At 38.7% G+C, this 13,563-nt stretch overlaps 1 protein-coding gene across 1 annotated transcript in view; it reads right to left on the reverse strand.

The window, feature by feature from the left end:
* The window catches only part of NEBL (nebulette), a 98,231-nt gene that overhangs the window by 80,671 nt on the left and 3,997 nt on the right, over positions 1–13,563 (reverse strand). The window contains exons 3-5 of the mRNA XM_075140866.1: positions 8,827–8,931; positions 6,534–6,644; positions 24–134 (exon numbers count right to left, since the gene is read on the reverse strand). Of these exons, the coding sequence (XP_074996967.1) occupies positions 24–134; positions 6,534–6,644; positions 8,827–8,931 (327 nt within the window). The remainder of the gene's footprint in view (positions 1–23; positions 135–6,533; positions 6,645–8,826; positions 8,932–13,563) is intronic.

Below are 13,563 nucleotides of genomic sequence, written 5' to 3' on the forward strand. Positions count from 1 at the left end.
ATTTCAGATGGAGGAGTACTTACACCACTCTGGTATTTATTGACTTCCATGGCATGCTTAATATCTGGAGGCTCCTTCATATGTGCATAATCTGAAGTTCCTTTCTCAGCATCATGTTTTCGTTTATAGAGAACCTGAAAAGAGCAACATTATACTTCTGTGACCTCAGCAGAGCAGGTATAATAATATGAGCTGGGTTAAACCTAGCATCATAGTGTGCTTGTATTCAGTAAGAAATGTAATAAATAATTAAACTCCTTAATGGAACCAGAACCCTGAAACGAGAGCAGCTTCTACTCAAAACAGAGACATATGAGGCACATCTCAGCAAAGAGATTTCTCTACGTCTGTTACTGCAGCAGAGGTATGAGTAGAGAGGAGGAAGAAAAAGAAATATACAGAAACAGAAAATTAACCTTAACAAGGTGAGAAGACAGCCCAAGGAAAAGCATAAGGGAAAGCTTTTTTTACTCAAAACACACTTGAATCTATCAGCTAAGTAAATATTTCCTCAGGTTTCTTTTTTTTCCTGTTTTCAGAAAAAAAAGAAAAGGTTTTGTGCATTCCTCATAAACAAACAGGTTTACATGAAATACTCATAGCCCAAACATCTATTTCTTCCACTGTTAGGAAATTATTAGCACAATACACATTTTGACTAGCCCCTAGGTTCACAAAGAAAAATAATATTTACATTCAATTGTCATCATGGTAAAGGAAAATGGAATTGGATTGTGAGTTTATAAACAAATTATTTTTATAATAGAAACTGAGCTCAATGTTGGGCATTCATCCAGCTTTCACTGTACTGTGTTATACTTAACATATACACACACTCACATATTAAAACTGCCTGAAAAGCTGATCTTGCACTTATCCTTGTCAGAAGCTTTTAGGCTTACATTAAGAAAATGCACCAGGGTTTGATGCCTGAAGAAGCAGCAAGCATCAAGAAAATTCACTTTTAGCAGGAGCAAGCATTAAAATAATCCCCAGGAAAACAGCAAATACTAAATAAGATTGAAAGCTGATCAGGAGGAGAAGGATTTGAAACTAAAACCCTCGATAGCAATAAAAGAATACTGTGAAAGTTTTGAGATGGGAACTCTTGACTACAGTGATTCGGACTCTTTTAGGACAGGATACTAGAACTGTGAGAAAATGTTGTACCTGTTTGCGTTTAAGACAGCAAGATTGCATCTGAGTCACAGATCAGGGTGCCCAAGGCCATATATTAGTATCTGACCCAACTATCTCAGATTACAAAACAGGCTGAGAGATTAAAACAAAAAGGGTGGGGTTTTTTGCACTGCTACTGTATGAATGAAAGTATCAAATTAGGAAACTCAAAATGTGCCATCTCCTTAGACAGTGTAAATCCATCATGATCAGGCCTCTGGGGACACAAACACAACTAAAACTGAAACAAAAAAGTGTATATAACCTCCCTATACTGATTACATCTTGCAACTGGCAAAGCAAATAATCTTTAATAAGACTGAAGCATCGCTAACAAATGATCCCCTGCAAACGTGTAATTACTATATAAACATATGCAGCAAAAACTATTTTGCTACTTCTTCTGCTTCACATTGTCACTTTTAAGATGTTCCCCACTTCATACCATTCTGAGATGCAGATCCGTACAGTTACTTCCAAAATCTACTAATTTACAGGTATTTTATTACATTGCCACTTTGCTGGTTCAACATCTATGTTTTTCTGTTGGCGAGTGGGCTATGTAACCAAGACATCAAAAAACAAAAGCACATCAACTCCCAACATGAGAAAACAGAAATTACAATTGAGTGTCCACTATCTTGGGAAAAGACGACTGTTTCTTTAGCTTTATATAAGAATATTTGACTTGCTATTTGACAGCTGTGTTCTTCCTATCTTTTCACATTATTCTTATTAACTGACTTAAATAACCTTGAAACAATCACAGGCTAGGAGGAGTTCAATAGCTGTCTAGTTTAGTTTTGGACAGTTTAGTGCAGATCTATTCCCAGATCTGTAAATCAGTTCCAAGGAAGCATGAAAAAAAAAATTATTATTTCATCAATATTCTTAGAACCATTATTTTACATGTTAGCATGTGCACATTTATTTCTCATTTCATGTTAATTTTCAAGTTTTAGCTAAACTGAGTTTTCTTTATCAAATCTGCATATGAAACTACTCCACAAAGAGATCAAGTATTATAGGTCACTGATGTAACTTCTACTCTGTAGTGGCACCATTTATTAACTCCAGAAATACAAGGCAATTATTTTAGTAGGTACAACTTCAGATTGAACTAATTTGTAAGTACTCATTTTTTATTTTTCTTATCTCTCTTGTACACCAGTGTGTCAATAGGAAGCTGCATTAAGGAAGGCTTTGTGCTCTTTTAACTTAACTCTGACTGACCCTTTGTTTTGGAATACTTTAAACACTATTAAATTTTTATTTTTTATATTTCCCTTTATAGTCAGTAAGCTGAGCTTTGAACTTAAAATCCACAATGTAGGATTTTGTAGGACGAAATGTTCAAGAACACAGAAAATGCCATTATAATCTCTAGATAGAGAATTAGATTATCCGATGTACTTGTGTAAAACAAAACTAGAGAAATCCAGGAGACCAATACCTGCTACCATAAAGAGGAAATCTTGAACATGAGATTTGATACCATAAAAAACTATGAAGAATTATATTAAAAAATCTGAAAATGTGTAATATGATTGTAAGTGATGCAGTAAACCACAAATATAACTTCATCGTAGTAAAAAAAAACATATGAAAGTAAAAGGAGGATTCTGTCCACAAGTAACAAAAACTCTGAAACTTTCTCTGGAAGTTGAAAATATTGCTTAAGATTCACTTGGCTCATCATCTTTGAAAACAAACAAAAAATACTGTTGAGCATTGACATATAGTTACTATTTGAGATATTGCCCTGTGCAAAGGAGAAAATTAAACTGCCTTCAGTTTGCTTTAGATTATTCCTTTAAGATAAGAAGAAAAACAGTGCAATCTCTTCTTATGGCAGAAATAAAGTGATGAAAAAAGTGATGAAACGCATACTTTTTTCCCAACATTGTTTCCCCCTCAAGCAATTTTAAATACCTTTATCATTGTTTGTGACACATTAAAAAAAATGTTCTGCGTAAGGAAGAATTCAGTATACTGGTCTTCAGACAAGAAAAAGACTTGGCACAAAGCTAGCAATGATCAGAAATTTTCCTTCAGAAATATTTTCCACAGGAAAATCACAATTTTTCCAGAAAATGTCCATTTCCTCTCAGGAAAATCAATATGAGGGCTCCCTGCCTAGACTGCTCTCATCAACTTTATTTTCTCATTGCAGAGAACAGGAAAATTGGCGAGAGCTTTGTAGGCTGGCAGGGAGGTTGAAGTTACGCGGTGGAGACAGGGACTTCTAAACTGCTCTCTCTAGCTTACCCTGGGGACAGCTATGATAGAGAGAGGGAGGAAAATCTGGTTGCCTACCCTCAAGAAAGCTATTTAGAAGGCGACAATCAAATTTTCTGCATAGAGGAAAAAATGAAATTTATAAAAGCTACCCAAGTATGTGGAGCTATGAAAATTCTTTTTCATTCTCCTGAAACATTTTTTTCCCCATAAATAGTGTCATGATTTTTTGTTGAAATTTCAGATGGATTTCCTTCTCTATGGGTATTTATTCCTATCTTCCTGCCAGTTCTACGTAAAACAGAAAAGAGCAAATGTGGGCTTTATGCAAAAGCCAGCAGAGGTGGTCCTGGTTTAGTCTTTCCTCTGTATCTTGAAGAGGGAATTGAGCATAAATCAATACAGCCAATACGGGGAGAAACCTCCACAGGAGGAGAACCACAGGGTTGGGTGTCAGGGTGTTGAACTCTCCATCATGGCAAGATCCTGTCAGTGCTGACACGGTATGGCTGGAACCCTGCAGAACCAAGTCCTGGCTCTGTGGAAGTCAATGACAATTGCCGTATCAGTTAGAGCATGCAAAAGTGATAGATGGTGCTATGGCAGCCTGTTTGCTCTGGAGAGGACAGTGAAGGGCAGCCGTAGGTGGGGAATAAATTCTTCTGAGAAAAAGGAAATTTCCCTAGTTGCCTCCAAGTTCCTAAATCATGAATGTGATATGAAACAGTGTATAAAATTAATAAATTGGGGTAGAGAACAGACCTGCTGGGTGGCAGCAGTGCAGAAGCGCCATTTCAGGATCAAACATCAAATCATGGGAGAGACCATTTGCCAAGGACACACCTGCGTAAGGAGATCACCCGGCAGAGGCATACCAGCCTCAGCAGTCCTGTGCCAGCAGGCAGTAGCGGGGAGCATCAGTGGCTCTCGTTCTTCCACACCATGATCCCCTAGCCCCGACACACCTGCTTGGCAGATGAGGCTACAGATCCTGCCAAGAACATGGCATCACAGAGAGAGAAAGCACCTGCGTGATCTGGCTACAAAAGCATTCAAGCCGGCCTTGCATCCAAGAAGCATGAAAAGGGAGTCAAAGGTGTAAATTTGTTCTAATGTGTATGGGGAGGAGGAGACATACTCCTATTTTCCACCTCTCAGGAAATCAGCACCTATTTAAAATCAGCTTACTTTAATTGAGAAACAGGCTGCAGTTCTGTGCTTGCAACAGCCTTTTTGCAGGGGAGTTGGCACAATGGCCAGACAGTGCTGTTCTCTCTCCTTCCTACGGCATACCCTTGGTCTCCTCCTGCTGAAGTGATGACCTGTACATTCACAATCCCAGCTAGATAGATGCAGCAGAAATCCTCTCTGCCATATCCTGACCCAGTTGAAATCTGAAATCCTTGTATTAGCTACTTAGGTATCACAGTGATAGGCACAATATGGATTAGATTTGAATACTGTAGAGAAGATTTTCCACTAGAAAATCCCCTAGGATCTCTCTCAAAGCAGCATTAAATTCAGGTCCACTGCAACAGTAACCACAAGTTGGAAAATGTGTCAGCATATCTTTAAGTTTTATGGTAGATTATGATTTATAATGCATCTATTCCTAAGGGGATGGTATGAATTTCACAGGAAAAGTTTCTGCCGCATACTGCTATATGCGTATTTGTTTCTCTACGACTGTTGGATGATTGAAGAAAACCTTCAAAAAATATCAAATGACAACGACAGTCTTCTCCTTAAGAGGGTTTTTTTGATTAATCAAATGGTTTCATTTTTAGTCTCAGTTATTTATCTTTTCTGCCACATCACCGATGTTAATTAACCTCACTTGCGTAAACTAATGTAGAATGTACTCATTTGGAATGAATCCAGGAGTAAATCTGTGGCAAACTAACTAATGTTTTATAAATCAAGCTAACGGTTTTAAAGTGTTATACAATTATAATTCCCAATTTATTTCCACTGTAATTCTTCTAATCACTCACTTTACAATGAAATGTCACATTAATGTCATTTCAGCTACTGTGCTGCTTTAACTTGAGTGTATGTATGTTCCATTTCAAACTATGAAAACTAAAATATACTTTATGTTATTATATTTGATTAATATAGCCTTGATTAACACATTGTTTTACATCAAAACATTTCTCCACAAGCTGTCCTGAGATTTCAGTGCTTTCTTTTGTTATGAATATTTTCCTTTGTTTGAAAAAAAAAAATCACTGCATTAGAAGAATGAATATTGAGATACAATCAATAATATGGATTTAGGATCGTGTTCACTTCACAGACTGGCTGTATTAAACTATACGTAGTTAGTATCTTTAAGAGAGGAGAAAGGCAAAACAAGAAAAATGTGGAAATGCTTGGTGGACAGAAAGCCATGACCGTCTATCAGCTGTAAGTCTCATGAGTAACAATGAAAATCTGTAACTTCATTCATATTACACATACTTAACACTCACAATTCCACTGAGATCAATGGAAGTGAAGGGTCACCTGCCTACATTAAGGATATCATATTTTTAAGCCCCTGGAGGCAACTGAACTGTAATTTACTATTTTACTGGTTGTTTGGATGTTTTACACTATGTTCAATATACTTGATTTCATATTTTTAATTCTATAAAATGTGTCATGAGTGGTAGTATGCAGACCATCAGAAATACGTTTACTGCTACCAGTAAGTGCCTTTAAAAGTCATTAAAGTTTGGGGGTTTTTTCCCTTCAGCATCAAACATTTCATAGAGTTAATACAACATCCAAATTGAAAATATAAGATTCATCTATTCTATAAATGCAGTGCAATGTCACTGAATTCAATAATTCCTTATTGCATTCATGGATTTCTAATGGATTTCATTGGATTGATGAATGCACTAGCAGTTTTTAAATTTATATTTAATAAACATAGCAAGTAAGATTGTCAACATTTTAAAAGTGAGTAGTTCTTGAAGTTAAGAAGTTATGGTAATAAACTCTGCATTATAAACTCCCCAAATAAATCAAGCAGGCAATCAAGTATTCGTTCAAATACATTGTTCAAATTGGTCATATTCTGTCACATAATTCATCTAAAAATCATTTTTGTGACTCTAAAATTGTACCTTGCTCTGAAGTTGCGTTACTTCTTTTGCAAATACACTGTCAATTGTGGCTGGCATCTGCTGATAGAGAGAGTTGGAAAGGTCTTTCTTAGCAGCTCCTTTATACTTCACCTAGAGCAGAGAAAAAGGTGGGATATAATGCAAAAATTAAGATACAGTAATCATACTACCTATTTTTTCTACTAAATAAAATGGCTGGTTTCAGCTGGGATAGACCATTAGAACCGGAAAAATCTAATGCTGTCATCAACTTCCAAGCAAAAACAGATCTTTAAATAATAGCCTTAAAATACTTCAGGCGGATGTGTCTAATTCACAAAGCAATGCAAAGTATCTCCTAATTAAATTCAATAATTTGGGGGGAAGTATAAAATAAGGTAAGCAAGGCGGTTATTTTTCTATCCTTTTTTAAATCATTTCCAAAAACCAAATTTATCTTTTTTCTTTCCATTTTCCCAAGTTTTGCACAACAGGAGCAATGAGAGGCCATCAAAAAAATATTTTACTGATTAATAAGTACTAGTAATTAAATATAACTGGAACGGACATTGAAGTTAGCATGCCATCATTTCTACTTTTTTCATATTACAGACTCATTTTTAATTACTTTTTATTTATCCTGTACTTTCTCCAGTGTTCAGTACTAGCAATTCCCCACAAAAGGGTTTTATGAGACAGGCCAGAATAAGAGTTCAAAATCTGGAAGGCTTTTGCTTCAGATCTAAGTTTTTCAAATTCATAAAACAATTATATAAATTCATAAAACCAAGTATTGTTGTGAAAGTAATCATAAATATCAAAGATATCTTAAATGATACTGCCTAATGTCATTAATTTACTGTGCAATATACAGCTGTTCATTAGAGACTAGTTCTGCATATGTATCATATATATATATATCAATAATTTGCTGTAACATTTGTTGCTGTTTCCCAAAACAGAGGGCTCTTCTTCGCTGCAGTAGATATGCTGTTAAGAATTTCAGTGTTCAAGTTTTGCAAAGACGGGTTATGGGACACTAGAGGTCAGTAATTTACAAGATAAACCATCTATCACATTATTGGCTTCAGGTAATGCTGCAAGAAGCAGACAGAGTGCTCAACAGCATGATAACATAAAACATACGGGTTTTAAAATTTTGAAATATCTTTATATCTCTAAATCTTTGACTAATAATTAGCAGTTTTTCTTTGGAATCAGACAGATGGATTCAATAAATACTCTCTATGTTGTGCGTTTGTAGACTACAGTAGTCTCTCTCTTGGAAAGTACAATTTCATCACATTTATGCCCCTTGGGACACGCCATTCTTTTTCAGAAAATATGAAGATAAATATAACAAAAATATTCATCAGATGCATTTATATTGAATGTAGCCACACAGCAAACTGATGTGTATCAGAAACAGAATATAGAATTATATAAATTACATAACTCCAGACAGGGATATTGGGATGTTCTTTATCATAATCATAAAGGTAGCACAAAAAATGAGGCACCAAAAATTTAAGTCTTCCAAGGGTCACAGTGACAGAAAAATCACTCAGAACCAGCAGTTCCTTAACAAAAGCAACACTCTGTCAGTTAAAACTGCTGCTGCTGTTCTCACCTGTGGAAAACAATCAGTGATGCAATCCTATGACACCTTGTACCTGGGACACAAACAGCTGGCAGTAAACTCTGCTCTGGCGTTTTGGAAACTGCCATTCTTTCTTTGCCACTACAGTTTTGTGTGTGTGTCTGTGTGTACCCGAAGACCTAAAAACTCTGACATGGGTATGCATATATATGCATGAAAGTGCCCAGGCGACCTGCAGATGGCATTGACCTGATGTCTGCCCCAGTCCCCTTGCTGAAGGAGGATAGGGGTGATAATATGGTAACAGTTTCCTTGTCTCCTTCTGTTTGGTATCAGGCTGTGAATTCTCCACAGCAGGGAAACTATGCACAGGTAAATGAGAATTTGCAAATCTCATCACTGCAGAATAAGTAACAAGAAATTCTTTTCCTATTCCTCAGTTTATCCATTCATAAAATGGGATAGCTAGGACTGCCTCAGAAACATTAATAAAATATCTCGGCACCCCAAAATAAAAGCGTTGCATAATTCCGAATTATTATTACTCAAATATACAGTATACACTAATTACAGCGCTTTAAGTCACTTCAGCTTTAACAGAATTGTTATTTGAAATAAGCCATCCTTCCCCTGCTAAAACCACCATATTCAATTGAGAGAGTTTTTAGGAAGGATAAGAAGCAAAGAAAATTCTTAAATCTTTTTAGGTCTTACCTCAGAAATAAAAGCACCAAGTCTTTTCACATGTTTTAGCTGTGGGGTGTCAGGTACAAATATACACTTGCCTTTAGATTTTTTAAACTCTTCTTTATAGTGTATCTACAGAGAGGAGAAAAAAGAAGTTTAATTTTCTTAAAAAAAACACAGAAAAATAAACAATGGCTGGGTTTATTTATTTATTATTATTACTACTATTATTTTATTTTATTTACGGATACTATGCTGGGTGGCTTGCAAATACGTCAGGCTGGATCAAATTAAGCCATAAAGCGAAACACCCAGTTCTCACACACAGTACCGGGGCTATGTAAAAGTCACAGAACTCTTTAGTGAAGATGAAAAAGATATGATTTTTCTCTCCATCTACAGCGCATTTTCACCAATGTTGTAGATGTTCTAGTATCTCTAAAGAAAGGAGAATCGAGTAATTGATCTCCTTGATCTCAAAGATAAAATTGCTAAACTAACTTCTAACACAGATCTAGCAATGCCCCTTTATGAATGCAAGATTTACATGAATAAATTCAGAAAGCCACTGCCAAATCATTGCCTACAAAGCACCCCAACAGTCACAACATGCAAGTAATAATAGAATTTCTTTAAGAGCAAACAGATTTTAAATTGAGCCATTTTTTAAATCGTGTGTACGCACAAAGGAAACCATTTTTGAAGCAAAACACCACGACATATTTTGAAAAAAAAAAAAAAAACAACACAAGTCTTAAATAACCAACCTTTTTCTTACCATGGGGCAAACAATACGGACAGATGTAATAATCACATGACTGTTGATGAAGTCGGAGTTACTGTTTGTATTAGTGAGACTGCGAGAAGAATAAGATCTATGGACATGGTGGATGTGTATGGACCTTTATTATGCAAGAACTGCATGAAGAAAGATGGTGAATTATGATGAGATGGACTAAATAAGTTTTCAAGATAGACATTTTACATGGATAGCCTTAAATGTTTTTAGCGACATTTTTTTCTTTGTACATAGAAATTTTTTTTCAATGCAAATTGAATTATTTAGTATTAAGCTTTCATGGTTATTATCTGCTACCATTTCTCTAACCTCATTTTCACATTCTGCACAACAGCAGCTTGCATTTATGCACTCTAGACTTGCTGACAAGCACTGACAGAAGCAATATGATCTGCATCTGAACATTACAGAAATATGCAGTCTTAATTTCCTCTTTCTCTGAATCCTTAATGGATATCACAAGTTCTCTACAGGGACTGGGAAAATTCCTGAGAAGGATGGCAGCTTACACAGAATCAGCTCCTGTACTTTCTGATGCAAATTTTTTGACAGCCACAAAATGGATTGGATAATGCCAAATTCATCTTAAACTGATGATGAGTGTTTACCACCTTTGGAAGAAGGGGCAGACAACTCAAGAAGAGTACAGGGATCTTGTTAGGTCATGCAGAGAGGAAATCAGAAAGGCAAAAGCCCAGCTAGAACTCAACCTGGCCACTGTCGTGAGAGACAACAAAAAACGTTTTTACAAGTATATTAATGACAAAAGGAGAGCCAGGGAGAATCTCCATCCTTTATAGGATGTGGCAGGGAACGTTGCCACCGAGGACAAGGATAAGGCTGAGGTACTTAACGCCTTCTTTGCCTCAGTCTTTAATAGTCAGAGCAGTTGTCCTCAGGCCACTCAGCCCCCTGAGCTGGAAGACAGGGTCGGTGAGCAGGATAAACCCCCCATAATCCAAGAGGAAGAAGTTAACGACCTGCTACGCCACCTGGATGCTCACAAGTCTATGGGGCCGGATGGGATCCACCCAAGGGTACTGAGGGAGCTGGCGGAGGAGCTTGCCGAGCCACTCTCCATCATTTACCAGCAGTCCTGGTTAACAGGGGAGGTCCCGGACAACTAGAGGCTTGCCAATGTGACGCCCATCTACAAGAAGGAGCAGAAGGAGGATCCGGGGAACTACAGGCCGGTCAGCCTGACCTTGGTGCCAGGGAAGATTATGGAGCGGTTCGTCTTGAGGGCGCTCACAAGCCATGTGCAGGACAACCAGGGGATCAGGCCCAGCCAGCACGGGTTCATGGAAGGCAGGTCCTGCTTGACCAACCTGATCTCCTTCTACGACCAGGTGACCCGCCTCGTGGATGAGGGAAAGGCTGTGGATGTGGTCTACCTGGACTTCAGTAAAGCCTTTGACACTGTCTCCCACAGCATTCTCCTAGAGAAGCTGGCGGCTCACGGCCTAGACAGGTGCACTCTTCGCTGGGTAAAAAACTGGCTGGACGGCCGAGCCCAGAGAGTTGTGGTCAACGGAGTTAAATCCAGTTGGCGGCCGGTCACGAGCGGTGTTCCCCAGGGCTCAGTCTTGTTCAATCTCTTTATCCACGATCCGGATGAGGGGATCGAGTGCTCCCTCAGTCAGTTTGCAGATGACACCAAGTTGGGCGGGAGTGTTGATCTGCTCGAGGGTAGGAAGGCTCTGCAGAGGGACCTGGACAGGCTGGATCGATGGGCTGAGGCCAACTGTATGAGGTTCAACAAGGCCAAGTGCCGGGTCCTGCACTTCGGCCACAACAACCCCAGGCAACGCTACAGGCTTGGGGAAGAGCAGCTGGAAAGCTGCCCAGAGGAAAAGGACCTGGGGGTGCTGGTTGACAGCCGCCTGAACATGAGCCGGCAGTGTGCCCAGGTGGCCAAGAAGGCCAACGGCATCCTGGCCTGTATCAGAAATAGTGTGGCCAGCAGGAGCAGGGAGGTGATCGTGCCCCTGTACTCGGCACTGGTGAGGCCGCACCTCGAATACTGTGTTCAGTTTTGGGCCCCTCGCTACAAGAAAGACATTGAGGTGCTGCAGCGTGTCCAGAGGAGGGCAACGAAGCTGGTGAAGGGCCTGGAGCACAAGCCTTATGAGGAGCGGCTGAGGGAACTGGGGTTGTTTAGCCTGGAGAAGAGGAGGCTGAGGGGAGACCTCATCGCGCTCTACAACTACCTGAAAGGAGGTTGTAGTGAGGTGGGTGTTGGTCTCTTCTGCCAAGTAACTAGCGATAGGATGAGAGGAAATGGCCTCAAGTTGTGCCAAGGGAGATTTAGATTGGACATTAGGAGAAATTTCTTTACTGAAAGAGTGGTCAGGCCTTGGAACAGGCTGCCCAGGGAAGTGGCTGAGTCACCATCCCTGGAAGTATTTAAAAGACGTGTAGCTGAGGCGCTTAGGGACATGGTTTAGTGGGCATAGTAGTGTTGGGTTGACGGTTGGACTCGATGATCTTAGAGGTCTTTTCCAACCTTAATGATTCTACGACTACATAATCCTTACACAGAAAATAATTTTGGTTACTATTGAGCTCATCCACGTTTGGACTGCTGAAGGAATCTACATCTCATTACCAAATCATATTGTCTGCCTTTGTGGATTACAGTGTATTCTAAATAAAAACTGTTTGGTGAACAACGGGTGTAAAACTACTGTGCGTCATCATTTTACTCAGGGACCCACAAACCCAATGGTTCATGTAACCTATGTATGACACCATACTCCTAGGTAATCACAGAGCAATACACAAAAAGGGCAGTTTTATGATAAACATGAGCAGGCACTTACTGTTCAACCTGCACACGTGCATGCATGTACTTGCAAGTATGTGTACGTATGTGCATACGAACAGCTTAAAAAAAGGCTTCATAGAATTATGTTCATTCACAGTGATACAGCTGAGAAGGGATATGGGAAATCAACAGAGCACACTGTCTAGTGATTAGGTTTGATGGTGTTCCCAGTAGAATCTCCTGTAATGCTGAGACTCTGGTAGAGGAGATGGAGCGTCTTGCTGCTCACAACTTAGATAAATCATCCACAGATATCTGAAAGCTGACTGTAATTACATCCATTTTAATTACAGAGCAATAATTACATTCAAAAATCAAACATGAAAGCTTCCTAAGGTATCCCTTAATTGGGGGGGGATGACACGATATGACTAGAAGAAACAATCAAAGCTATTCTGCTGTAGAAGTCATGCTTTCAAAATAATCAAAAGCAGTAAAGGACTAATGCCACCTCCTTAATCCCTTATTATTCACATTTATTATAGTAACCCATAGAGGCCACAAAATGCACGCAAAATCAAATGAGTAATTTAGAGAGGACATGCAACGAAACGTGTGGTCAAACTCTGAACGAACACACTCCATTCTGCTACAGAAGTGTCTGCATTGCTTGGAATCAGAAAGATGGAAGATGAAATGGGACAAGTATAATGAAGTCATGACATCTGCACTTAAAAAGTGTATTTATTGTAAATGACGTAAGCAAGAAGCTTAAGAGGTTGGCTATGACTGAACATAACCAATGGCTGGAAAGACTAGGCAGAGAAGCTGGTATTCCTCTTCAAAGTTTGGAGTTACAAATATCTAAAATACTGAATTGGAAATTTTGCCTGCGAGTGACTTACCCTTCACCACAAAATATGCTGTTTAGGTTCAGTAGATTTGGTAAGCCTTGTGAAAAAAACAAATAATAGGAAAAATTTGCAAATGATGGTCTGGAGCCACCACTGCTCTTTTGATATACTTTTGAAGTCCAATAGCTCACTAAAGGCCCAATTTTTAATAGTTCTCTCCTGATCCCTTTCTCCTCCCTGACTCATCCTATAACTACTACAGCAGCACAGCTATCCAGTAGAAGTGGATTAAAATTCCTAGACAACCACCAAAACAGTAAGCTTCAAATTGCATTTTTTTCATA

The sequence above is a fragment of the Calonectris borealis genome, chromosome 2 (assembly GCF_964195595.1).
Source record: "Calonectris borealis chromosome 2, bCalBor7.hap1.2, whole genome shotgun sequence".
Taxonomy (NCBI): Eukaryota; Metazoa; Chordata; class Aves; order Procellariiformes; family Procellariidae; genus Calonectris; species Calonectris borealis.